The sequence below is a fragment of the Globicephala melas genome, chromosome 20 (assembly GCF_963455315.2).
Source record: "Globicephala melas chromosome 20, mGloMel1.2, whole genome shotgun sequence".
Taxonomy (NCBI): Eukaryota; Metazoa; Chordata; class Mammalia; order Artiodactyla; family Delphinidae; genus Globicephala; species Globicephala melas.
This window is the reverse complement of record NC_083333.1, coordinates 49,967,608-49,993,891: the sequence shown is the minus strand read 5'-3', so window position 1 is coordinate 49,993,891 and position 26,284 is coordinate 49,967,608. Positions and strand designations below refer to the sequence as shown.

The window sequence follows — 26,284 nt, the reverse complement described above, 5'->3', positions numbered from 1 at the left end:
AAGTCCCTCTACCCTTTTTAATACATGTATACTATTGGATTAAATATATACATATATATATATATATAGATAGAGAGAGAGAGTCCATTCAGTTCCTTTAACAATATTTTCATAGTTTGATCACTAATGTAGTCTACTAAGATGCTGACTCACCATCAGTGGGTTTCCTGATTCCTTGATATAAGAAGGCTTTGCTAGCTGTCTTTAGTAACAAGAATTTTGAAAAAAGCAAGTTGGGTTTCCCTGGATTTGACTATGTAATGTTAGTAGCATGACATCAGACCCAACCTGTTTTAGAATAGTTGTCATGATACCATAGTCCCAGAGCTAAATAACTGTAAAAGGATAGAAATCCCTAAAATAGAGTGCTTATGTGCCCCCACTGTGTTCTAAGTGCTTGCTGTATGTTAAATCACTTAAAACCTTTTGTGCAGCACCTAGGCATGCCTTGCTCCCCCTCAAACAGGGATGGACACTTTCTCTTTTCTGTTTGTCACATGTACAATTAAATCGAGTACAGTTTCAAAACCAAGACAAGAAAAAACAAAGCTTAAAGCATTAAAAACTGATGAGTATGTAACTTAGATTTCTGAATCTAATACTGCTGAAGTTAAAACAATTTTTTTTTACCAGATTTAATTTTAATACAATCTCTTTCACAGTTAACATTGTTGAAATTGGGGATTCATCTTACCGTTGTATACTCTTTACCCAAAAGCTTTATGATATTGATGAGCATCTTAGAAACTGAGGCAGTGGTAGTTTCTCAGGCACAGAGATGGGCCTTTCTTTTCTCATGTTCTCTGAAGGAATTACATCTTATTATTATCTGTACCTTCTCAGTACTTCTCAGTCCCTTATAACTTGGGCCTTAGCTATTTGAATGTTTAGTGACTTCTTGAAAGAGGCACCGAGACTTAGGTGTGCTGTTCCTTGGGCTCTTTCTTGTGGTACCATTGAACTTTGTAGATTTTTTTTCCCCAAAGCCTCCCACAGATATCTGGACTTTGAAACCTGAAAGTTCTAGTTTTCCCTGCTTTCCCCTTGTCAGAAATCCTTATATAAGATGAAAGTGTTTCTTTGCCAACTATCCTTTATATTTTACCAGAGTTTAATGTAAAAGAAGTTCTCCCTTTCTCCTTGTCGGATTCCCAAGAAAAACTTCTGAAAACAGTGCTCTCCAGTAGAACTGTGCAATGATGGAAATGTTCTGTATTCTGTGTCTTCCAATACAGTAGTCACATGTGATAGTTGAGTACTTGAAATGAGATTGATGTGAATGAGGAACTGAATTTTAAATTTTATTTACTGAACAAAATTAAATAGCTGCATGGACCAGTGGCTGCCATACTGGACAGTGTAGCAAACCTCTCAGTTCTGATAGGGCAGACATTATACAGCTCCTTTACAGAGCATAAACTCTTTCTCTGGAATTATGTCACTCTTTGAATGGTTTGATTTTCATCTTTACCTTTTGAAGTTGTGTTCTTCCTTCCTGCCCTATAGGTAAATTGCCTAATAAAAGTCTAATCCCTAAAATTGCAATGTAATTTTCAAGTTCTGTAACCTATAAGAGCAGAGATTCATCCCTCTTTTAAAACTTAAAAAAAAAAATTGCAAGGTTTTATAATACTGGGAAGAGCATATACCCAATCATCTAGATTTTTAATAATATTTTGCTGTATTTGCTTTTTTGTTTTAATTAAACATTTTTTAAAATTCAGGCTGTTGTGACATTTTATAAATATTCCAGCATGCATCTTTAGAAGATAAGGACATTTTCTTACAATCACGATATCATTATAGCATCCTAATAGTTAACAGTTCCTCAGTATCTAAAAACCAGTCCGAATTCAGATTGGCCCCAAATGTTATTTGGTTTCTTTAAAGCAGGATCCATGCAAGATCTACATGTTGCTTTCAGTTGCGACTCTTAAGTTTCTTGTAAGAAACGTTTTATTCATACAGAGTTTGAGATTTACGGAAAAGTTTGAAGAATGGTACAAAGATTCTTTGTACACTTTACCCAGATGTGTCAGTTCTTATCATTTTTTACATTTGACTTATCCTCTTTAACCTCTCTACGTACATTTTTTACTGAACTGTTTGAAAGTAGTTTGCTGATGTGATGTCTCTTTGCCACTGCATACTTTAGTGGGGGTTTTTTTGGGTTTTTTTGCAGTACGCGGGCCTCTCACTGTTGTGGCCTCTGCCGTTGCGGAGCACAGGCTCCGGACGCACAGGCTCAGCGGCCATGGCTCACGGGCCCAGCCGCTCCGCGGCATGTGGGATCTTCCCGGACCGGGGCACGAACCCGTGTCCCCTGCATCGGCAGGCGGACTCTCAACCACTGCGCCACCACGGAAGTCCTAGTGTGTATTTAATAAGAATAACAAAATGGTCTTCTATAGCCATACTGCAGTAATCGAGGTGAAGAAATTGACTTTAACAGAATACTGTTATCTCGGGCTTTATTCAGATTTCATCAGTTCCAATAATGTTCTTTGTATCAAAAGAAAACTCATGATCATGAATTGCATTGAGTTGTCCAGTTTCTTTAGTTGTTTTTAGTCTGGAACTCTATTTGTATTTCAAGACGTAGATTTTTTTTTTTTTTTTTTTTTTGCGGTACGCGGGCCTCTCACTGTTGTGGCCTCTCCCGTTGCGGAGCACAGGCTCTGGACGCGCAGGCTCAGCGACCATGGCTCACGGGCCCAGCTGCTCCGCGGCATGTGGGATCTTCCCGGACAGGGGCACAAACCCGTGTCCCCTGCATCGGCAAGAGGACCCTCAACCACTGCGCCACCAGGGAAGCCCGGGAGATATTTTGAGATTTTGTAAATATGTGTTACTCCTCAAAATTTCATCCATTAATTTAATATCCATTGATGATCCTTGCCCAAATCAATTATTGTGTTGACTGCAAAATACTGACTTTTAAAGAATTCCATTGATCTTTCACCATTTTTTTAAAAAATTAGGGTATAGTTGCTGTACAATGTTGTGTTAGTTTCTGCTGTCTTTCACCATTTTTAAGTTAGCTTTCTTCTCCAAGAAACAACTTTTCCTTTTATATTTATTATATTAGTGTTGGACTCCTGGGTTTCATAAATCTCTTTTAATCTATAATTGTCCTGAAAAGTAATTAGCAGTATACATATAGTAAAGGAATGTTGTCCTTCTGTGTAAGAATATTTAGGCCTCCAGAATTTTAGGCATATTGAAAAGAAGAGATGGGAGAGGCTTTCATTCTTTAAGAAAGTTCTTTTATTTGAGGAGCTTAAGGTTTAGTTGGATAAATGGATCTGAAATTGTGGGGCATGGGCAGATTAGGAAAAGTTGGGAAATTTTGGTTTTGGAAAGGTTTGGTAGAAGGGAGAGAAAGAGGCAGTGTATGTCTCTGAACCAGGTAGTTTCAACTCTTCTGCACACTAAGGGGAGAAACGCTGAGCCTGCTTTCCATTTCACCTTCTATTTCTTAGCCTTGAGCTCTTTACAGTAAAGAATTTTTTATGATACTGACCTTATGCCTTTTGTTTGCATTAGCTTTCCCGGCTTGCTCCCTAAACGAAGGTGTAGGAGACATATTTGCCAAGTTTGTTAGAAAGCCTTAGCAATACTGTTCCATAGTGCCCCTAAAAATAAGAATTGAAATAAAATAGGGTTACTTAGCATGAATATGTTACATGATTCCATGTTATGTGATTTTGAAGATTCTGATCTCTACCTAACTTTATTTAAAAAAATTTTTTTAAGTCTTTATTGAATTTGTTACAATATTGCTTTTTTAATATAAATTTATTTATTTTATTTTATTTATTTTATTTTTGGCTGCATTGGGTCTTCGTTGCTGCACGCAGGCTTTCTCTAGTTGCAGCGAGCCGGGGCTACTCTTCGTTGCGGTGCGCGGGCTTCTCATTTTGGTGGCTTCTCTTGTTGGGAGCACGGGCTCAAGGCACGCGGGCTCCAGTAGTTGTGGCTTGCGGGCTCTAGAGCTCAGGCTTAGTAGTTGTGGTGCACAGGCTTAGTTGCTCTGTGGCATGTGGGATCTTCCTGGACCAGGGCTCGAACCCATGTCTCCTGCATTGGCAGGCGGATTCTTAACCACTGTGCCACCAGGTTAGCCCCTGCTTCTGTTTTATGCTTTGGTGTTTTTGGCTGTGAGGCATGTGGGATCTTAGCTCCCCGACCGGAAATTGAACCTGCATGCCCTGCATTGGAAGGTGAAGTCTTAACTACTGGACCGCCAAGGAAGTCCCTCTACCTAAATTTAGTTAGGCAAATTAAAGAGCAGAATTGGAAATTTTAAAAAGTAATTTCCTTTTCTTGAAAGAAAAAACAAACAAAAATTCAGTGTCTAATAAGTTAAGCACCCAGAGACCAGTAATCTTTTATCAGTAATCAAAAGAAATACACACCCAGAATTTCAGCCAACTTCTAGGACAGCTGTATTAAGCAGATAAAATGCAAATACAAAAAAAGCTTACCTTGAGCTGGCCTAAGTACTGATGTGTTATATGTACTAATAGTATCTATTGAAGTTTTATTATGTGTAAGGCACTGCTCTGAAAGCACTTCACATTAAATCCTCACAATTGTGGGATATGTACTATCATCTCACATGTTTCAGGTGAGGAAATGGATATACAGAGATAATTGATTTGCCCATGATCATTTATGTGGCAAAACTAGGGCTAAACCCAGACATTTTGGCTCTTATGAGGAATCCACAGAACTAATTCTGGATAGCACTTGTAGTTTATAATCAGAGTTATACATTTGTACAGTAATTGTCTACTTGAATGAAGAAACCCTCTGTGTTCTCTAGGTTATGGGGAATCTGAAACACTATTTTTCACTTCAAAACTAAGAATGCAGTGTCTCACTTTTTTCTCTTGGCATGTTAATCCAAATTGGGGTGAGGAGGGGAGCAGAGGGAAAAGGAATCATTTTTTTATCGTTTGTAAAATGTAATTCCAGGGCACTCCAGAGTTTTGGGTGTGCTGATTAACAGTAAATCTATTAATATTTACAGTCAGCCCTCCCCTCCATATCTGTGGTTTCCCATCCATATGAAGGACTTTCCAGCATCTGTGGATTTTTGGTATCTGCGAGGGGTCCTGAAACCAATCCCCAGTGGATACTGAGGGATGGACAACTGAACTTATTTTTTGGAATCTGAACTAGACTTACGTGTCAAGTCCTACAGTATTGCCACTTACAGACCAGTGTCCAAAATCTAGCCTGGAAACTAAACAAATTACACAGTTTGGGTGGCTTTCTTTAAAGGGGGAGCAGTTTTGTGCATGTGCCATTAGTGTTTTTTTTTAAAGGGAGAATGGAAATACATACTTTCATGTGTGCATAGGATATCCAAGATGGAAAAGTATCTCTAATTGCTAGGGGGAGAGAGGTATTACTGGAAACGTGGAGTGGGTGACTTTTCATAGTGTATATACCCTTTTGTATAGTATGAATTATTTGCCATGTACATGTAATAACTATTCAAAAAAAGTAATCCCTTTTCTTGGGCCTAAGTTTATTGACTCCATATTCTTATTTTATAACAGCAAAATAAAAGTTCTTTGAAGTTTAAAAAAAAACACTTTATTATAGAAACTTCCAAGTATATCTCAAAATAGAATGTCCCCATCTTCAACAGTAGCAACACTTTGCCAATTGAGAGGATAAAAAATGTGGCCAGAATTCTGATATTGTTGTATATTTTCTGTAAATAGCTGCAAGTTTGGAGATGCTTATACGGTCTCTGAATTTATTAGTGGTTTCTTCTACAGTCTGTAATTCAGTTTCTGTGGTAGATAGCTCATACACCATCAGACCTTTATGATTGACTAGAATATCTTATGGCTAGTATGTGCTGTTTTGAAAATGAAATCTGTTTAAAAACATTACGGTGTTTTTTGGCTTTTTTTGTCTGCGCTGAGTGGCTTGCGGGATCCTAGTTCCCTGACCAGGGATCAAACCCGGGCCTCCATCAGTGGAAGTACGGAGTCCTAACCTCTGGACCACCAGGGAATTCCCTATGTTGTATTTTAAAGTTTTAATCTGTATGAATATTGCTAGACACAGTTATCTAGTATGTGTGATAATGATCCTATTTTATGATCCTATTTTATATGATCCTTTTATGATCCTTTTATATGATCCTATTTTAAGAGTGCACCTAACCCAGAATTGTGATTAATGATGGTGACCTGTCCTATGACTGTTCTGGGATGTTTTCCTTTTGAACATATCCTAGGAAAATATGGGAAGAATTGGTGAGCGTTCTGGGCATTCTCACTGAAAAGTATCACCAGTAAGGAAAAATTCTTACTGACATTATTTGAAGAGAAGGGAGCAAATGTAACTTTCTGTTAACTGATAGGAATAGGTCACTTGAAGTTCTGTCACTTATCCTAACAACTGGGATAGGCTTTTTAGGAAGGAGAAGTTTCCTATTTAGTTGTATAAATGGGCATTACTTAAGTAGGCTCCTTAAAATGTCTAAATATGTGGATTGGTGAGAATTTGCCATCTACCTCTTGTTTAATTTTGTTTTTTAAATAAAGGGTGTATGTTTGTTTCACATGGAGTACATTCTTGATAGAGAAGACTAAAAATATATATATGCATAGCTTTCTTGGTAGAATGTGTTTAATGAGAAAAGAAAATAAGGATCACCTAAATTGTGAGGAGTACAGGAACCCCACCCGCTTTGAACCAGATCTTTGCCTTTTCTGCAAATAAAACAGCTCTGAGGCTGAAGGTCAGTGCTGAATTTTGACAACATGTGCCTTTCTTGCTGCATTTATCTGGAGATCTAGCTGGGAATAAGAAACACATATTTCTTGACTTACCTTTTTTCCTCCTCTTTGCTGCCTTTTCTAATAGTGTTTTCTTCTCTTACAGTTGTCTTGTACCTGCCTCTTATGTGGAGGGGTGAAAAGGAATCTATTAGAATCATTTATGGGTTCAGTTAGTAGTGTTTGTGGTCTGCATCCTTGTTTTACTTTTAATTTTACTGTTTGACTAACACTATTTGTTTTTACTTTCTCAGACATTGTAGGATTTAAGCTGTGACAGTTGGGACTCAAAATCGCCTTAGGTGAATGCTTGGTAGTGACTTAGAAGCATAGAATTCTTATTTTACAGAGTAGTCTAGAAGATAACTTGTTGCTTTTACATATATAGTTCTGGGAGCTCTAGGATCTACTGGAATATTTTTTTAATTATTGGAAAGGTAACTATCAATTAAGCTTAAGAGTCTGAGGACTGGTCTACTCAGAAAAACGAATGTACCCACCTCACGTGAAACTAGACGAACAATTTGGTTTGTACAAGGCTTCCTTTAAGCCCACACACAGTGTCTTCATATATTGTTGAGGACCACTTATATTTATCTTCCTCCATTAGTTCTGAAACTAAAAGTCACTAAAAGTTAAAGTTAGGAAGAAATTAAAATTAATAATTCATAAAGTTTTGTTGTAACCAAACTCATATATAAGTTACATATCTCACAGCTTGTGTATTTGCCTTGCACTGCAGCAGATACTTGAGCTTGTACAACTAGTTAATCTTCTACTTTATTACCATGTTTGTGGTAATAGTTAGACAATTGCTTGCCTCCTTGCCCTGGTATTCAGTGACTTAAGTTACTGTAACTATACTTCATAATTGGTTGTGCCTGCAGTCATTGAGGTATAAGAGGGAAGTGAAAGTTAAATGTAGTCTCTTAATCTTATGTTATATCTTTTTGAGATCCTGGTCTGGTTATAGTTAAGCACTATTGGCAGAAGAGTTTGACAAAAGAATTTAAGTTAAATACATTTAATTTGGCTCAGCCAGTCCACAAGAGAGTAGTGACAGTGATGGTCTCTGGGAAGGGAAATAGGCTATCTGGGGAACAAAGGCAGGAGGAAGACTTGATTTTTTTTTTTTGCTTCCTGCGCTTTTAAATTTTTGTTTGATTTTGTTCTATGTGAATTTGTTATCTATTGGAGGAAAGGAAAAAAACAAAAAACCCTAGGCTGGTCAAAGCTAAGAAAGCCTTCCAATAGCCTTTGAGTGGTACTTAGTCTATTATACTACATTTAGTCACTCAGAGAAATGACCCACTCTGGTAGAAGTCTTCTTTTAACAAGTGCCTTTTGTTCTTAATACACTTAACTAGTTTTCAAAAACCTGCTGTCTTTAGGTCCTATATATTCGCTTAGCAAATACTTTAATAGCTTCTGAGTACACAAAGCAAATCTGATTCCATTATTTTCCTTGTTAAAATCCTTAAGTAGCTTCCTTTACCTATAGAATAAATTCAGAATTCTTACTGGGGTACATTTAGCTTATCAGTCTAGCCCTTGCTTGTGTTTATAACCTTAATTCTCTACTCTGAAAGCCTTTCATAGTCTATGTTCCCAATGTTACAAAAGTACTTACAGTTCCCTTAGCAGACCACACTTTTGTATCTCTAGGCCTTAGCATTTGTTCTTCCTTCTGTTGAGCGTTCACGTTCATTCCCTTGCCTGTAGGCCTCCTTTGACAGGATCTCTTTTTCCTATCTTGGTTTTGGCACTTTTTGCAAAGTATTGTTTGTCTGCTCTGGCTAATCCAAGTTCCTTTAGACCAAGAACCCTGTGAAATTTTTAAATCTCTCATTTTATGCTGTAATTTAATTTTCAGATTCCTGAGGTCCAATGCATATGAACAAGTAACTACTAATTGCTAAAGGGGATTAGAGAGGACAGATGCAGTAGTTCAAAGATCTTAAACCAAGAAGCATTGATTACCTCAGGTCCCTTAACCCATAAAGGCTAGCTCTCAGATGTAGCTCTTTCCTTTATCTTTATATCTATTTATTCTGCCTCTTAGTTGTAAACAGAGGGTTATACATCTCAAGTTACAACTACAAGGTTATAACAAAACAATTGAATGCCATATTTGTTGGAAGAGAGAAGGTCCATTATAGTAATTGCCTCACTTGAATCAATGGAGTTGTCACTGTTGACCTTGAAGCAATAATGGTTAAGTGAGGATTTGTAATGATAACAATACATGAATATCAAGTCTTTCTAATTCGCTTTGTAATATGATTTATTAATATTTTTTGTTTTTTTCCCTCAGCTCCAAAACCTGGGTATAAACCCCGCAAACATCGGCTTCAGTACCCTGACTATGGAGTCAGACAAATTCATCTGCATTAGAGAGAAAGTAGGAGAGCAGGCCCAGGTGGTAATTATTGATATGAATGACCCAAGTAATCCAATTCGAAGACCAATTTCAGCAGACAGCGCCATCATGAATCCAGCCAGCAAAGTAATTGCACTAAAAGGTATAAAAAGATCGTGGGTTTTTTTTCTTAAAACTCTTTTCCATGTATAATTTATTCAAATACAATAATTAGGATCTATTTTTTTAGTATATTGATTAAATTTGGTTAAATAGATCTGCAAAGTTAAAGCTGTTACTGTATTTGATTTTTAACTACTTTCATGACTTACTAGGCATATTTCTGTGAGATGTCTTACTTTCTACGCATAAGATCTACTTGGAAAATTTTAAGTTTTAGATTAAATGAATTTAAATTTTATACCTACAGTGTGATAAGATTGTACTGAAAACATAACTCCATATACAGAAGACATAAGAAATTAGTGATTCATATTCTGGAATAAAATGTACTTTACTAATATTAGCACCTAAACATTGCAGAAGTTTGTTGTGATGATAAACTTGCTCTTCATGCTGTGCCTTTTTTATGCTTCAGGCTTGTGTTTCATTTAGATTATCAAGTTCTAAAAATGGCTTGAATTTACACTCATTTTTAAAAGTGTGTGTGTGTATAGGTGGGTATTAAATTTTTGGAATCAACGGTGTTAGAGTTTATTCAGACTAACTTTTTAATTGTCACAACAGGGAACTGTACAGCCTGTCAATCTAAACAGAGTTCAGAGAACCTCATACTCTCTGGGAGTCTATGTTAATTTTTTGCCTTTGAACTATAGACTGAGTGAAATTGACCGTTTAAAACGGGTTTTTAAGAGGGCTAGGTAACAAACTGGCTGAATCTAAAAGGCACATTTAATTGCCTATTTTTTGCTTTGTCGTTTTTCTTCTCGGTTGTAGGAGGAAGAGTTCAGATTCCTAGTAATTTCTTGATAAATTTGTGGGTGACTTGTTAGAGGTGCTGAAGTATTTAAATAGACTTTTAAATACATTTTTTTCCCACATGATTTATACTTTGTATTTAGTAGTAACTCTGGTTGGAGATTAAATTGGTTGGCTGAGGGTCGGGGGGCAAGCATATTCAAACAAATAAGTCTCCATTACATATCCAAGATAGGAGTTGATCTCATCTCAAGGAAAGATGGTCCAGCTTTTACCTGGGATACTTGCTTTGTGGCAGTGATCTATTATTTGCTTCCATTAAACAATACATATTATACTTTAAGGTATTAAGCTCCCTTCAGCCTCCTTAAAGAATTTAAATTCAACTGCTTAGCAGCTCTCACACCTCTATTAAAAGGCCATCGTTTTAATTTTCTCAAAATTCTTTGCTATTTTTAATGTTATTGTTATTTTATCACATTTCTTAATGCTTTCTTATGTGTGCAGATGGTGAGTTATCTTAAATTAGATTGTATTAGTTATTGTCCTGTTCTATAAAAAGAATAAATTGAAATGATTTGTGCCTGTATGTCTACATTACAGAGTTAAGCTGTCATCCCTGCCCTCCTCCCGAAACCACCCCACCAACCCCTTTCATGTAAAGAATAAAATGTATAATTAACTAGGGGTTGGGGAAGACAGCAGAGGAAAGTACGTCATTCCCAAATACTACTTCCCTCTGAATCCAGTTTCAAATCCCTTGGTTTCTTTTTATAAACAGGACTATAACTCTCACAATTGTTCAAGTCTGGTTGTGGTTTACATATTGTGTGGGATGGGAATAACATTCTTCGTTTTATGGAAGAAGCTTTTACCCATGTAGTAATTAGGAAGGGTCGTGGTACAAAGCTGTATGTTTTGTGTCCCGTCCCATCCCTCTCTCGACCCCCACTCTCACCTCCATACTATCTTATAATTTTTGTTCTTCAGGAGCCAGATTCTCTATGGCTCAGTAATGGAGTTTTCCTTAGTCTCCAAGGACTAATCTGAATTAGATAGCCTAGTGTCAGCCGTGGGCTTTTGACCTCTAGTCATTTAAACCAAATCACTTTTCGGACTGTGATGGATTTCAAATTATAAGTACAAGCCTTTGCATCTGACTCAGTGAACTGTTAACATTCAAGGCAAATTTCATCCTTCTTTTACTAAATGTTTGCTGTCTTAATTGGATGAAGCTTGAATTTTGTTCTTAGCTCTAGTATATTAACATCTGAAACTGTCCTCCTTTGTCTCCCTCTCCTTTTCTCCAGCACCCCTACCTTCCCTTTGTATCTTAAACCAACTAAACGTAGCATGCACTTCTCTTATGTGCTAGTGGTACAAGGTAGAGTTGAAGTATATCCTCTTCCAAAGAGAAGTTTCCACGAGATTTAGTTGAATGGTGGGGGGGTGGGGGTGGGGCGGGGAAGGCTGCCTTTTAAAAAGTAGACATTTTCCCCATGTGCTTGAATCAGATTTGCTTTGTTCTGTGTACCTACCACTAACTCACTTTATGGGTAAGCATTCTTAATTAAGCATGAAGATTACAACTTGTTTTCCATTGTTAAGTGAGCTGTTCTTTAGACTCATTAGTTGAGATTTAGAATTCTCTGGAAGTCATACTGTCTGTTTAAAATGTCTTGATTAGAGGTGATAGAGTTTTTGCGTCACAGTTAGGTGTAGACTACCCAGTTTCAGCTATCTCTTCAGTGGTTGCTAGTCTGTCAGTGTGACTTCTGTAGTTGGTTCTTAGTCTCATGATAGAACCATTTTGTTTGGCGGTTACAGATTTTGCTGCAGAGAGAGTCTAGTCTAGCTAGATATTAATTTATCCTGAACTTTGCTTTCTTAGTGATTCATAATTCTTAATTTTGTTTTTAGCTGGGAAAACTCTTCAGATATTTAACATTGAAATGAAAAGTAAAATGAAGGCCCATACCATGACCGATGATGTCACCTTCTGGAAATGGATCTCTTTGAATACGGTTGCTCTTGTTACGGACAATGCAGTTTATCATTGGAGTATGGAAGGAGAGTCTCAGCCGGTGAAAATGTTTGATCGTCATTCTAGCCTTGCAGGGTGCCAGATTATCAATTATCGTACTGATGCAAAGCAAAAGTGGTTACTTCTGACTGGCATATCTGCACAGGTAACATTTTTCTAGTTTTTAATAAAGAAAAGGTTTAGAGAATTAATGGGCTCAGAATGCAGTTTATTTTGAAATTAGGTTGTCTTTGCAAATCTGATTTATTTTGGAAGACTGTTTTTTTTCCTTCCTTTTTTTTTGTTTTTAGGAAATAGAGGTTGCTGGCTTAATGCTTTTATACTAACATACAGTTCAGAGTACTCTTACCAAGGTGTTTTTAGGTCTTATTTGCAGGTTGAGTGGATAATGAGTTCCTGTATGAATGATTTGGAATTTATTGTGGATATTTACTGCAAAATGAGTACTCCTATATCTTTCTTTTTTTAAAGATAGTGTAAAGAGATGGTTGTATATGAGGCACATTTTAAACATTCATGTTAACGCTTTAATAAGAGAGTGTTTGCAGCTAAATTTTAAATTAAGAGGTATCAAATCTACATTGAGAGACTAACAAGGAATTGTAAATTCTTGTAAGGCATTCTAGTTATTTCAGTAGTTGTTGAATCTGGGAGTTATTGGGTCCCCAAACTTTATTCTGCTTGATCTTTTGTAGCAAAATCGTGTGGTAGGAGCTATGCAGTTATATTCTGTAGATAGGAAAGTGTCTCAGCCCATTGAAGGACATGCGGCTAGCTTCGCACAGTTTAAGATGGAAGGAAATGCAGAAGAATCGACGTTATTTTGTTTTGCAGTACGGGGTCAAGCTGGAGGGAAGGTAAGTTTTGCCTTTGGAAATTGTTTTAGTGAGAACTTATCTTTTTTGTTTTTCTGTTACTAATTAATTTGTTACCTAATTTCAAAATAGTCTTCTCCCTTTCTTGCTAATTTGTTTTTAACATTCAGATTTGTGGTGACTTAATTTGTTTCAATTCTGTTTCTAGTGATACTTGTCCAAAATGAATGTTCTTTAACAACTTATTTGTATCAGCTGTTTATAGTAAGATTTTATTTTCATTGCCTTTACCAAAGGCCTTAATTTGATGTTTTTCAACTTTACTGCGCATAAGAATCACTAGGGTGGCTAAAATGTACATTTGTGTGCCTTCCATCTAGAGAGTCTGATTCAGTAAGTGGAGCTCATAATGTGCATTTTAAAAGCTCTAGGTGACTAGATAGAATGTGGACCACAATTTCAGTACCATTGCCTTAAATCAGAGCTTCTCAACGCTGACTATACATTGAAATCACCTGGACAAATTGAAGTACTTTGTAAGGTTCTTAGTTTCAGGCAACAGAAACAGGGTGTGGTTGATTAGAGCATAAAAAATTGAATGAAAGGATAATGGATAGTTTTCAATAGCTAGGAAGGTTAAGAACCAAGCTTGGAAAATTAGGAGGAATAAGGGAGAATGGGCAGCAGCCAAAAGTCCTGACACAGAACTCTGCGGACCTGCTGCTGCTATGATTGCACTGCTGGATGCCACAGTTAGCACTGCTGCCCCTGGAAACTCAGTTTGACTGCTTTTCTCATTGCCATAGCAGAATCTCTGAAGTCTTAATATTTTTCCATGCTAAGTAGTTTTTAAAAATCAAGACAGAGATTGCCTAAAATATGGTAATCAATAGCCTTTAAGCTGGATGGCTAGTCATCCTAGTTAAGGATGAGACCACCCTAATAACTTTCATATGGTTATATATCTTGGAAACGGAATTATTTATTGTTTTAGTCCATTCTTGACATGACTAAGCAAAATATATAATACTCTTTCATTGACATTATTTGCTTTCTCTTGCCTCGCTCACTGATGTGAAGCATCGGACATTTAAAATCAGAATGTTCTCATCCAAATTTGTGAGGTGTATGTGATTAGAGCGACAACTCAGCCAGCTTAAGTGCATACTTACCTAAAGTGCATACTTTAGAGTAGGTGTGGGCAGAGAAGAATTTAACAACTTAAGTTAGATTTCTATTTGGAAAAACTAAATTATAATCAAAAGCCCTTTTGTGGATATTGTTTCACCATTCTTAATTTAAAGTAGATTGAGGTGTGATTGAGCTATTCAACCGACTTTTTAAAATTTTTATCTTGAAATAATACATATTATTCATAGGAAGCTGCAAAGACAGTACAGAGAAATCCCATGCCCTTTACCTAGTTTACCCCAAAGGTTACATAGCGATGTAGTACAGTAGATAAACCAGAAGTTGACATTGGTTCAATTGTGTCATTTTATCATGAATAGATTCAAGGTACATACTATTCCGTCACCACAAAGATTTCCCTCTTGCTACCCCTTTACAGTCACAACCACTTACCTCTCCTTTACCATCTTTAACTCCTGAAAATCACTAATACTCTCCATTACTAGAATTTTGTCTCTTCAAGAATGCTATGTAGGGCTTCCTTGGTGGCGCAGTGGTTGAGAGTCCACCTGCCAATGCAGGGGACGTGGGTTCGTGCCCTGGTCCGGGAGGATCCCGCGTGCCGCGGAGCGGCTGGGCCCGTGAGCCATGGCCTCTGGGCCTGGCGCGTCCGGAGCCTGTGCTCCGCGGCGGGAGAGGCCACAGCAGTGAGAGGCCCGCGTACCGCAAAAAAAAAAAAAAAAAAAAAAAAGCTATGTAAATAGAATCATATAGTATGTGATCTTCTGAGAGTGCCTTTTTTGTGTGTGTTCTCACGGGGCACAGTGTCCGTGAACGTTCATTTTATTACTGAGGAGTTCCATGGTATGGTTGTACCATATAGTTTAATGTTCACCTATCATAGGACATTTTGGTTGTTTTTAGTTTGGGGCTACAAATAAAGCTGCTATGGTCCTTTTAGCATTTGATCATAAGTTTTATTTTCTTTTGAACAGCTACATATCATTGAAGTTGGCACACCACCTACAGGGAACCAACCCTTTCCAAAGAAGGCAGTGGATGTTTTCTTTCCTCCAGAAGCACAAAATGACTTTCCTGTTGCAATGCAGGTATTTTAAGCAAAACAAATGAACTTAAAATCTCTCCTCTTAACACAATTCAAAAACTACAACTGATAGTCAATATAATTTAAGTGGTACCTTTACTCAAAAATAGTTTGTTAGTGAAACTTTGTAAAGTAATACTCTTTCTTTAATGTAATATATAAATTGGGTTATCCCAGGTTGTTCAGTATGATGTTTTTCTCTTTTATCTTATACAGTTTATTAATATTCTTGTGTTTTATGTAAGAGCTTGGGATATCCCATATTTGAATTTGCTGTAAAAATGAGGAAACCATAAATACTAGCTTTTAATTTTTCATGTAAGCCTCTTGTCAAAGTTCTAGAATTTCACCATCTCTAAAATGGAATTGGACTAAATTTTCTGTTTATAGATTCATTATTTTACTGAACTGTTGATTTTCTTTATACAGATCAGTGAAAAGCATGACGTAGTATTCTTGATTACTAAGTATGGTTATATCCACCTGTATGATCTTGAGACTGGTACCTGCATCTACATGAATAGAATCAGTGGAGAAACAATCTTTGTCACTGCACCTCATGAAGCCACAGCTGGAATAATTGGAGTAAACAGAAAGGGACAAGTAAGGAAACCTTGAAAATTAAATTAAGTGATAAAATAAAATAGCACTTATTAGTGTTAGCTTTTTTCAAAAAGTAAATGGTAACTTTGGATGTCAGAAAATAATATATACCTAAAAATGCAGAAGCATATGATAACAGTCTCTCTTTAACACTGTCTCAGAGAAACTATTTGGCATACAGTATAGCCACCTAGGATTGTGTGTGTGTCTCTATTATCAAGAGAAGTAACTCTTCATGCAAAGAAACTAGTAGGGTCATATTTGACAGACTGTGTACTTTTTTTTTTTGGCTGCACCTTGCGGCCTGTGGGATCTTAGTTACCTGTCCAGGGATTGAAGCCGGACTCCAGCAGTGAAAGCGCCAAGTCCTAACCACTGGACCAACGGGAATTCCGAGATTGTATACTTTTGATAGGGGTTTTCTTCCTATGATCTCTCTAAGACAAATTATCAACTACAAGGAAAAGAATTCTTCTTACATCTTTTTCCCTACCTCTTTAATTATTACTAAATGTTTAATGTTGGAAGGTGATATGTTACAGTAGCTATGATATGTTCAGTGAGGGTACTTGAAAAGTTATCCAATTAGGGAGTATATTAGCTGTTCTGAATTTGTCACATTTGACATACCTCCTCATACCACCTAACACAAGTGATCCTTTTTCTGTGTTTTAGTGTTTTAATGTAATTTAAAATATACCAGGAAGTATCTTTTTCCCTAAAAAAAAAAATGGTTAAATTTTCAAAAACAGTACTGTTACTGGCCTTGCCTTTTACTAGTTTTCCTCCAAATTAGTATTTTCCCTAGATGGTAAGCAAAAGAAGTAGATAGGTTTTTTCTCCTTTATTCTGTTAATTTCCAGAAAATGGTATGTATATGAAGAGAGAAATACTCTAGAGAAAGAGAGTCTTCCCCTACTTACGCATCCTCTCCCTCAATTCCACAGCTGGTTAGGTGCTTCTGCTCTATGTCCCCAGATCTTAGGTAGCCCTCTTCATGGCACTTACCACAATGAATTACAGTTGTTTCAGTCACTATTCTCCCTTAGGAAAGGGGCTTTTCTTTGTTTAATTGTATTTCTACACCAGTCAGTGTCTGGCACAAAAGCTACTTTAAAAATTTAGTAGCGTTCATCTATTCAGTTGCATGTGTCTCTCTTGGAAAAATCAAGAATGAATGGGTCTTTTGGTGAACTAGGTTAGTGATAATTTTATAATGATAAATTTGTTAAGCCAGAGACTACTGTTTTTTGGGGGTTTTTTTGAGACTATTATTTGAACTAAAGTATCTTGCATAATTTTACCATATATATTTAATATTCATAACTTTAATTCTGGGAACTTACTGATTGTTTTCCTCCCCTTCCCCCCACAAATTTTCTGTGCCAGCTGCTTTGAATAAGAAGGTGAATGTTTACAGTAACCTTTAGGCTTCAGGGCTTTACTCTTTTGATCAGAGCCAACCAACTATAGCTGGACCTATGCCCTGAAGGAATGAGTGTGTGGTTTCTGTTGGTTGAAAAATCAAAAGTGATCAAGATGACATTGTTGCCAATATCTAGCTTACATTCTGAACTTGGTAGAACAGAGTACTTTAGAAGGTACAGGAACCTTCTTAGAAGTACAGGAACTTTCTTTGTCCCCTGTAGATCTTAAGTACTGGTTTCTAGAAATCTGCTAGTACAGTCTAAAAGTAGGATAAAGATGAAACTGGTTTGGTGTTTGGGGAAGACTACAGAAAGTATAGTTAGAAGCGGGTTTGTTCATCTCCCTTATTTTTCCTAGGAGGTAAGTATTAAATTAAAGATGGGTGGAATGCAAATGACTATAAAGAAAGTAATTCTTCCTTTTTTTAAAAGGTGTGTCTTAATACGGAGTAGAGTGACACATTGCAGATATAAGATGTCCTAAGCTTTTGGCGATGGGGGTCAGATCTGTAGAAATGAAAGAATTTCGGAGGTTAAAATTTTTTTACTTTCCTCAAAAGGAATAATAGAACAGGCAAATCGATATTACCTATCTGTTTGGTTATTGAGTTCTCATTTATTTAACAAATATTAAGCATTTACTTTGTGCTAAACACTGCCTGGTGCTAATAATACAATTAAACAAAGATAAGTCCCTTTCCTTATGTGGAATAGTGACTGAGAAACACTTAGATGAGAAATAATAGTATGAGAACTGCTGTTAGGGGTAATATAAGTAGTTTACTGGGATGTATACCCGCTCTGGTGTTGGGGAGAGGAATGGATGCATAGTGAAGGGCTCCCTTTCTCTTTGGCAATTGACAGGAATTCAGCTTTTAAGCAGTGTTCTGTGACTTATTAGGAGGACTGAGGGTAGATAATTGTTCTTCAAAAAGAAGCAATTAGAAGTTCCTCTTCACTGGTGCCACATTTATTAAGTACCTACTGTATACCTTGCAGTATATAAGGTGCCTGAGGATTCAGTGGTCCTCCCCTCATTGAGTATATAATCTGGACTCTGGGAATGTAAATGTAATTAACATTACTGAAAAATACTAGAGTTAGAAGGAATGTACCTTAAACTTCTTCCAGATGAACTCATACCATGTTAAGAATGAATGAATGGTAGCAAAGCAGTTAGAGTTTGGACAGTATGAAGTGGGGAGTTATTTATATTATAAGATGGCCATATTTTAGGAACCCGCAAATAGCTTAGTACCCTTTAGTCTTTTCTGCCCTCTTTTTTTTTCTTTTTTCTTTTTTTTAATGGCAATAAGAAAGCAGCTGTCACAGTTTTATTACCTTTGTGACTCAGTAGTCATCAGCTCTAAATGGATTTGGTTTCACTGATGCTCACATGAACACATTGCAGCTATTCATTAGATCTTAAATTGCAGGTTCTCTCAGTATGTGTGGAAGAAGAAAACATAATTCCTTATATCACCAATGTCCTACAAAATCCTGATTTGGCCCTGAGAATGGCTGTACGTAACAACTTGGCTGGTGCTGAAGAACTCTTTGCCCGGAAATTTAATGCTCTTTTTGCCCAGGGAAATTACTCAGAGGCAGCAAAGGTGGCTGCTAATGCACCAAAGGTAAATAGTTATGAAAGTGAAGTTGCCATGATTGGATTAATGCTAATATGCTCTATTTCTAATACTGTTAGTTAGAACTAGAACCAGCTTTCCACAGAGAAACTAACCTTTTTTAGGATGTGTTTTCCAGTAGAATGAGTTACTTGTCAGTACCTCTAGATTTAATTACTTTTCTGTGCTCTAGATTTGGGTAGCTTTTTAAAACCCAGGATGTCAGAATGATATATAGATCTAACAAGCTGTGATTTACATAGATGTAATACTGTTTAGTTACTCAGTTGTTATACTGTTTGATCTTATCTGTGATAGCTACTGATTTTATTTCTAAGAGTTGAAAATTAAACAAATCCTGTTCAATTTATGGTAGGAAGAGTTGTCTCAAGTTGAGCTGAATTTATCCTCATCACCTTTGTATTATGTTGGACTGAATTAACACCTTACTCCCTGAGCAGTGTAATGAAATTTCCACTTAACCTAATGTGAACCTGGAATAATATCTAGTTGTAACTATTATTGTCTTACACATTGACATTATTATAATTAGGTTGGTATGTTCCTGATTCAGGATAATCTCATAACATTGAACCAGAAGTGTGACTGAATCTTTACTATTCAATATATTGAAGATTTGAGGTTTGGTTTTAGTAGATGGAATCATGCCTTTAAAATTGACTTAAGAGACCCATGGAGTTATTAGTGTGATGTTGGATCATCTTTAAAAGGAGTCTGTAACATTTCTGTTTCTTAAAGGGAATCCTTCGTACCCCAGACACCATCCGTCGGTTCCAGAGTGTCCCAGCTCAGCCAGGTCAAACTTCTCCCCTACTTCAGTACTTTGGAATCCTTTTGGACCAGGGCCAGCTAAACAAATATGAATCCTTAGAACTGTGTAGGCCTGTACTTCAGCAAGGGCGGAAACAGCTTTTGGAGAAATGGTTAAAAGAAGATAAGGTATATTAACTTCTGTTAACATATTTTTGCTTTGATTAAATACTATGTTAGCAAGTTAAAAACATAGGCTGTGCCAGAACGTCTCCATCCATTATTTATTGCTTGTAGGAATAGAACAAGAATAAACATTGCATGAGATGCATAAACTTGTTTCCTTTTGAAAATGTATTTATTTTGTGGCATGTTGAGGGTAGGATATCTATTTTAAAATGGAATCCAGGATTACTTGCTTGGTGGTTAAAACTACTAATCTGGAAGCAAATTGCTATCCTTTTGCTTTAGGAAAAGCTTAGTGTGAGATGCTTTGCGCATTCATATTTGTCAACGTATGTAACACTCACTTGGACCTAAGAATGTATTCCTTTCTCCCACATCCCACACTTTGATATGCCCAGTAGTTTCAACCATACAACATCATATCTTTTCTTGTAGAACTTCCCAGGTATCAAAACTGTGATATTTGCTGCTAGTAACCATGTTTGGGTGTGCAAGGGAAACATGTTATATAAAACGTTGGCTCGGAAATACGTTAACAAGACAGCAGGGCTGTCTAATTAGCAGTTATACAGATTCCCAAAGAGATTTCACAGAATGTTAATTGGCATTACCTGAAAAAATATTTAACTTAGTTTCTTGAAATTATTTAACTATAAATCTTTAAAAACTGTTGTTAACCAGCTTTCTTTACTGTAAGATTTCTCTATGCCTTTTAAATTCACTCAGTACTTACTAATTTCTTTTTACATAGAGTATCTAATGGTATTATGTTTTCTGGAGCACATTATGGAAAATGTGGCTTATTTGTAAGGCAACTAACAAGTTTAAACAATCCTTTAGTGGTATTATTCCTTTCATACTTTTCTCCACAAAGTGGCAATATTGAATTGCCATGTCTTATGCCAGTGTCAAGAACTGAGGTGGTACTCTTTATAGCACTCTGAGTACTGAATAACTTTTAATGTTAGACCTTTTGGCTTTAGTGTTATGTTGGTTATATTTTTACATTACTAATTGTAAGTCCTTGTTTCTTGACCCAGCTTCTGGCAGTCTTATAGGATATTGGAGGATAGTACTTCGGAGTTGGGATGCTTGGACAGGAGTCTGCTGAAGAATAGTTACTAGCCACATAGCGAGTATTTGAGGTCCATCCTAATTGCTTAAGATAAGGGAGGATGGGAACAACCAAGGTAACTGAGTTGACCAATATAAGTGTGAAAGCTTTTTGGGTATCATTACCTTTTTTGGCGAATGGTCACATAGGATTCATTTGTGGTAAAAAGGACACTGGTCAACTCTTCATTAGTTAGCGTGTTTGGTTGAGAGGTGTAGACTCTGAGAGAACTTCTCATTGAATGTCGGTGATAATCATAGAAAATCAACTCTAGTATATAAAGCAGAACTCTTTTAGAGAAGCTGCTTTCCAGATTGGGCAGCTGACTAAGGCAGGTTGAATAGTACAGAGGAGGGTATCTGCATGTATACCACCTAAAAATTCTAAAATTTTTATCTGTTTGACCTCTTGAAATTAATGTCCTGCTTTATAACCTTAAATCCAAAAATCAAGAAGATAATGAAGCTTAGATCCTTCAGACATACAGATTATACCCTAATTTTAGTAATGGTCTTTATGGTAAGCCTCATCTGGCTCCTTGAATATCAGATTTTCATTTCATAACATTACATTAGGAGCTGCATTATTCTTGAAAAATTAAGACCATGTGGGTCTGATATCTGAATACTCTCAATAGTTAGAGGAGCAAGATTCTGCTTTTTAAGTATTTATATTCCTAACAAGGTAATTGGTAGTATCTGTACATGTGAAGTCTTGGTGGGTTTTTATCCTTGATTAAGTAGAATGTGTGGAGAATTCTGAGTTATTGCTGTGAATACAAAATCAAGAGTCTTGGGCTTCCCTGGTGGCGCAGTGGTTAAGAGTCCGCTTGCCAATGCAGGGGACACAAGTTCGAGCCCTGGTCTGGGAAGATCCCATATGCCGTGGAGCAACTAAGCCCGTGTGCCACAACTACTGAGCCTGCACTCTAGAGCCCACGAGCCACAACTACTGAAGCCCGTGCGCCTAGAACTCGTGCTCCGTAATAGGAGAAGCCACCTCAATGAGAAGCCCGTGCTCCACAACGAAGAGTAGCCCCTGCTCTTCGCAACTAGAGAAAGCCTGCACGTGGCAATGAAGACAACACAGCCAAAAATAAATACATTAATTAATTAATTAATTAATTAAAAAATCAAGAGTCTTTATAACCACAACGCCTGCATATTTATAATACATTCTGGGACAACTGAGAAACTAAGTGCCTGTCATGTTAGTTTTTATTTATATTGGAAGTAGTGTCAATTGCTGATTTATACAGCAGCTCATGGCTTACTAAACAATCTCTTTTTCCTTTGGACAGCTGGAATGCTCTGAAGAACTGGGAGACCTTGTGAAATCTGTGGACCCTACATTGGCACTTAGTGTGTACCTAAGGGCTAATGTGCCAAATAAAGTCATTCAGTGCTTTGCAGAAACAGGTCAAGTCCAGAAGATTGTTTTATATGCTAAAAAAGTGAGTTCAATGAAACAGATTCTCCACATAAATTCATTAAAACATTAAGAGAGAAATTAGCTTATAGTAACTCTCAGTGACTTTAATAGTGAATTTCCTTAAATATTTATAATTACTTGGAAAAGTATAAAAATGCTGTTATGGCTCGCATATAGAATTACACTTCAAAAATGGAGACAGTTACTCTTGCATGGCTTATAGAATTTAAGCTGCTAGGGCATGTTTAACCTGTTAGAACAGATTTTTTTGGTGGTCAATGAGACTGAATAAGCCAATTATAAAAATGTATAGCTATTTGTTCAAATATGTTATCACCAAGGTGTCTATTTGTCTTGTATAAACCAAGATCAAATTGAGCATCTAAGTTAAAACTGAATTTGTATTTTCACCATTAGCTCTGTCTGTAATAGCAAGATTCTATTGCAGAAAAAGCCTTTAAATGATATAAAAATGGAACTTTGTAGCAGGGCTTAAGTTTTTGTCTCTTTGTAGGTTGGATATACTCCAGACTGGATCTTTCTGCTGAGAAATGTTATGCGAATCAGTCCAGATCAGGGGCAGCAGTTTGCTCAAATGTTAGTTCAGGATGAAGAACCTCTTGCTGATATCACACAGGTAAAGGAGTTAAAATGTATTTTGTAGAAGTATAGAGAATGGGGGAGATCTGAGTTTAAACAACTTTGGAGAAGAATGGGTTAACTTTTTTATCTGTAGAAATTAGAGCTGTGTTGATCTACATAGATAAACCTTAAGTACGTTACCAAAAAAGCAAGTTGCAGAAGAGTGGACAGTCAGATACCATCTATATACAGTTCTAAAACATGCAGAACAAATACCATCTCATTTAGAGTGGTATATGTGTTAAAAATATGAAAAATATATGGGAATAATAAAACACAAAGGATAGCCGCTGCCACTAGGTGAAGGGAGAGGGAAGAGATGCATATATGAAGTGGGAGTCACAGACTCTTTCATTTTTATGCTTTTGTATATTTTAAATAGTTCATCAGGGAATTCCCTGGCGGTCCAGTGGTTAGGAGTCCGTGCTTCCACCACACGGGGTACGGGTTCGATCCCTGGTCGGGGAACTAAGGTCCTGCATGCCGTGTGGCGTGGCATGCATGCATGCATGCATGCATCAATCAATCAGTCATCAAAATTTTAAATCTATCAATTTATATTCTGCTATTATATAGTATCTTGAAATATTTTGTGGTTGTTTTCACTAGAACTAAAAGTAACTCCAGAAGACAAAAACTTACTCTTAAATTATGACGTTATGCTGTCCAAATAATATTCTTTAAATCTGGGATTTGATCTGGCAGTGTTTTATATGTGAAGAAAGAGATAATGTTTCATTTCCTTTCATTTACATATATTGTCAACAGTATCATAAAGCAGCTTTTAAGTATCTTAAAACAATTTCCTTTAAATCTTTTTTTTGCAGATTGTCGATGTGTTTATGGAATACAATCTAATTCAGCAGTGTACTGCATTCTTGCTTGATGCACTGAAGAATAATCGCCCATCTGAAGGTCCTTTACAGACAAGGTTGCTTGAGATGAACCTTATGCATGCACCTCAAGTACGTGTTTTCATGCTTTCTAGGCATGTTTCCAACACTGCTTTTGTAGTTATTCAGAGCTTCTTAGATTATTTGAAGCTACTGACATGCCTGTTCCTCATTTTAGAAAATTTAGCTAACATTCTTTTGTACTTTCTCTCCTTTACCAATTAATTCACTGTTGAATCTTAATATGTAATCTGCATATGGAGTTACTGATATAAATGGAGTAGTAAAAAAAGCTCATCCTTTTTATGGTTTTATAGGTCGCAGATGCTATTCTAGGGAATCAGATGTTCACGCATTATGACCGGGCTCATATCGCTCAGCTGTGTGAGAAGGCGGGCCTCCTGCAGCGTGCTTTAGAACACTTCACTGACTTATATGATATAAAGCGTGCAGTTGTTCATACCCATCTTCTTAACCCTGAGGTATTTTAGGCTCTTACCTAACTATTAGTTATGATTAATTGGTATACCGAAAATGTGTTTGTGTTACTGAATGATAGTAATTTCATACCACCATTAGGTTTAACATTGTTTCATTTATTTATTTACTTATTTATTTTGTCCTCTAGTGGTTAGTGAATTACTTTGGGTCCTTATCAGTAGAAGACTCCCTGGAATGCCTCAGAGCCATGCTATCTGCCAATATTCGTCAGAATCTACAGATCTGTGTGCAAGTGGCTTCTAAGTATCACGAACAACTGTCCACTCAGTCTCTGATTGAACTTTTTGAATCTTTCAAGAGTTTTGAAGGTAATTAGGAGTTTGAGTTGTTTTAAATTATTTAAGGTAGCCAAGAGGGTTATTGTTAAACAGACAGTGTCATAGGCTATATGGACTTGTCATAGGCTGTTGGAAATTCTTTCTACAAGCTTACTTTGATGGGATATTTTAAGTCGTCTTATTCAGTAACTATTGTCAGGCATATTCTATACCAGGTTCTATACCAGGTTCCAGGGACATGCGGTGAAGAAGACTGTCTGCATGGATATTTTATAGGTGAATTAAAGGCAAAATTTTAAGATACAAATATATGTAGTAGCTTTGTCATAATTGTATAAGATGAAAATACTAATGATCAGGTATGTAATGATTGTGTTTATATTGTCTGACTCTTATAATGGCAAACGATTCTAGCCAAGGAAATTTTGTGACTTGTCCCTGTAGCAGGTTTTCTCAACCTCAGCGATACAGACATATTGGGCTGGATAATTTGTTGTGTTGGGGGGTACATTTTTGTATGCATGCAGGATATTTAGCAGCATTGCTGGCTTCAGTCCACTGGATGCCAGGAGCATCAGCTCCACCAATTGTGACCACTAAAATGTCTCCAGACCTTGCTCAATGTCTCCTGGGAAGAAAACCATCTTGCCCCCAGTTGAGAACCACTGTTGTGCTGAGTTTTTTTTTTTTTTTTTTTTTAATTGCGGTACGCGGGCCTCTCCCGTTGCGGACCACAGGCTCCGGACGTGCAGGCTCGGCGGCCATGGCTCACGGGCCCAGCCGCTCCACGGCTTGTGGGATCTTCCTGGACCGGGGCACGAACCTGTGTCCCCTGCGTCGGCAGGTGGACTCTCAACCACTGCGCCACCAGGGAAGCCCTATGCTGAGTATTAATGTAATCACTGTTGGTGGCTTTTAGGTTCATTAGCTAAATATCTGGTCTCTACTTACCTTTTCTTCCCTCTTCTTGTAGTACTGCTCTAGACAGAAGGAATAAGCGATTCCTACTAGTTTTCTTAATTTTTTCAGTTTCTGTGTTAACTGTGCACTACATTTATACTGTTCATTCAGTACAGTAGCCACTAGCCACATGTAGCTATGTAAATTTAAAGTAATTAAAATTGAATACAATTAAAAATTTAGTTCTTCAGTCACACTAGCTACATTTCAGGTGCTCAATAGCCACGTGTGGTTAGTGGCTACTGTATTAGATAGTGTAGATATAGAATATTTGCATCATTGCAGAAAATTCTGTTGAACGGCACTGCATTAAATTCTTTTTAAGCTACTTTTGTGTGTTTCCTATTAACTGCGTATAGAGAAACACCTGCTATAGTGGACTTCATTTAAAATTTCTCATATGGAATATGGTATGATAATTAGCTTTGATATTAAATAGCTGTCACCTATTTCTCAACTACTAGAAAACATTGAATTTTCTGTTCTGTAGGGATTAAAGTACAAATCCATTTATTGAACTGATTAGTGGACTATTTAATATTCTTATTGAGCTTTTTGAGCAACCAGTTTTTATTTGGGACTATTCAGTATAACTGTGGGGGTTTTTGCTTGTTTTTTAAATTGAGGTATAATTGACATAATGTTTTTTAATTG

The 26,284-nt window shown here is 36.8% G+C and overlaps 1 protein-coding gene across 2 annotated transcripts in view; it reads left to right on the top strand.

Annotated features, from left to right (window-relative positions):
- CLTC (clathrin heavy chain) overlaps positions 1-26,284 on the top strand; it is a 66,291-nt gene that overhangs the window by 10,993 nt on the left and 29,014 nt on the right. For both annotated transcript variants that reach the window (XM_030881768.3, XM_030881769.3), the window contains exons 2-13: positions 9,121-9,328; positions 12,025-12,293; positions 12,844-13,005; positions 15,090-15,203; positions 15,629-15,802; positions 18,666-18,863; positions 19,614-19,814; positions 22,226-22,378; positions 22,871-22,993; positions 23,826-23,963; positions 24,209-24,373; positions 24,520-24,700. In XM_030881768.3, the coding sequence (XP_030737628.1) occupies positions 9,121-9,328; positions 12,025-12,293; positions 12,844-13,005; positions 15,090-15,203; positions 15,629-15,802; positions 18,666-18,863; positions 19,614-19,814; positions 22,226-22,378; positions 22,871-22,993; positions 23,826-23,963; positions 24,209-24,373; positions 24,520-24,700 (2,086 nt within the window). The remainder of the gene's footprint in view (positions 1-9,120; positions 9,329-12,024; positions 12,294-12,843; positions 13,006-15,089; positions 15,204-15,628; positions 15,803-18,665; positions 18,864-19,613; positions 19,815-22,225; positions 22,379-22,870; positions 22,994-23,825; positions 23,964-24,208; positions 24,374-24,519; positions 24,701-26,284) is intronic.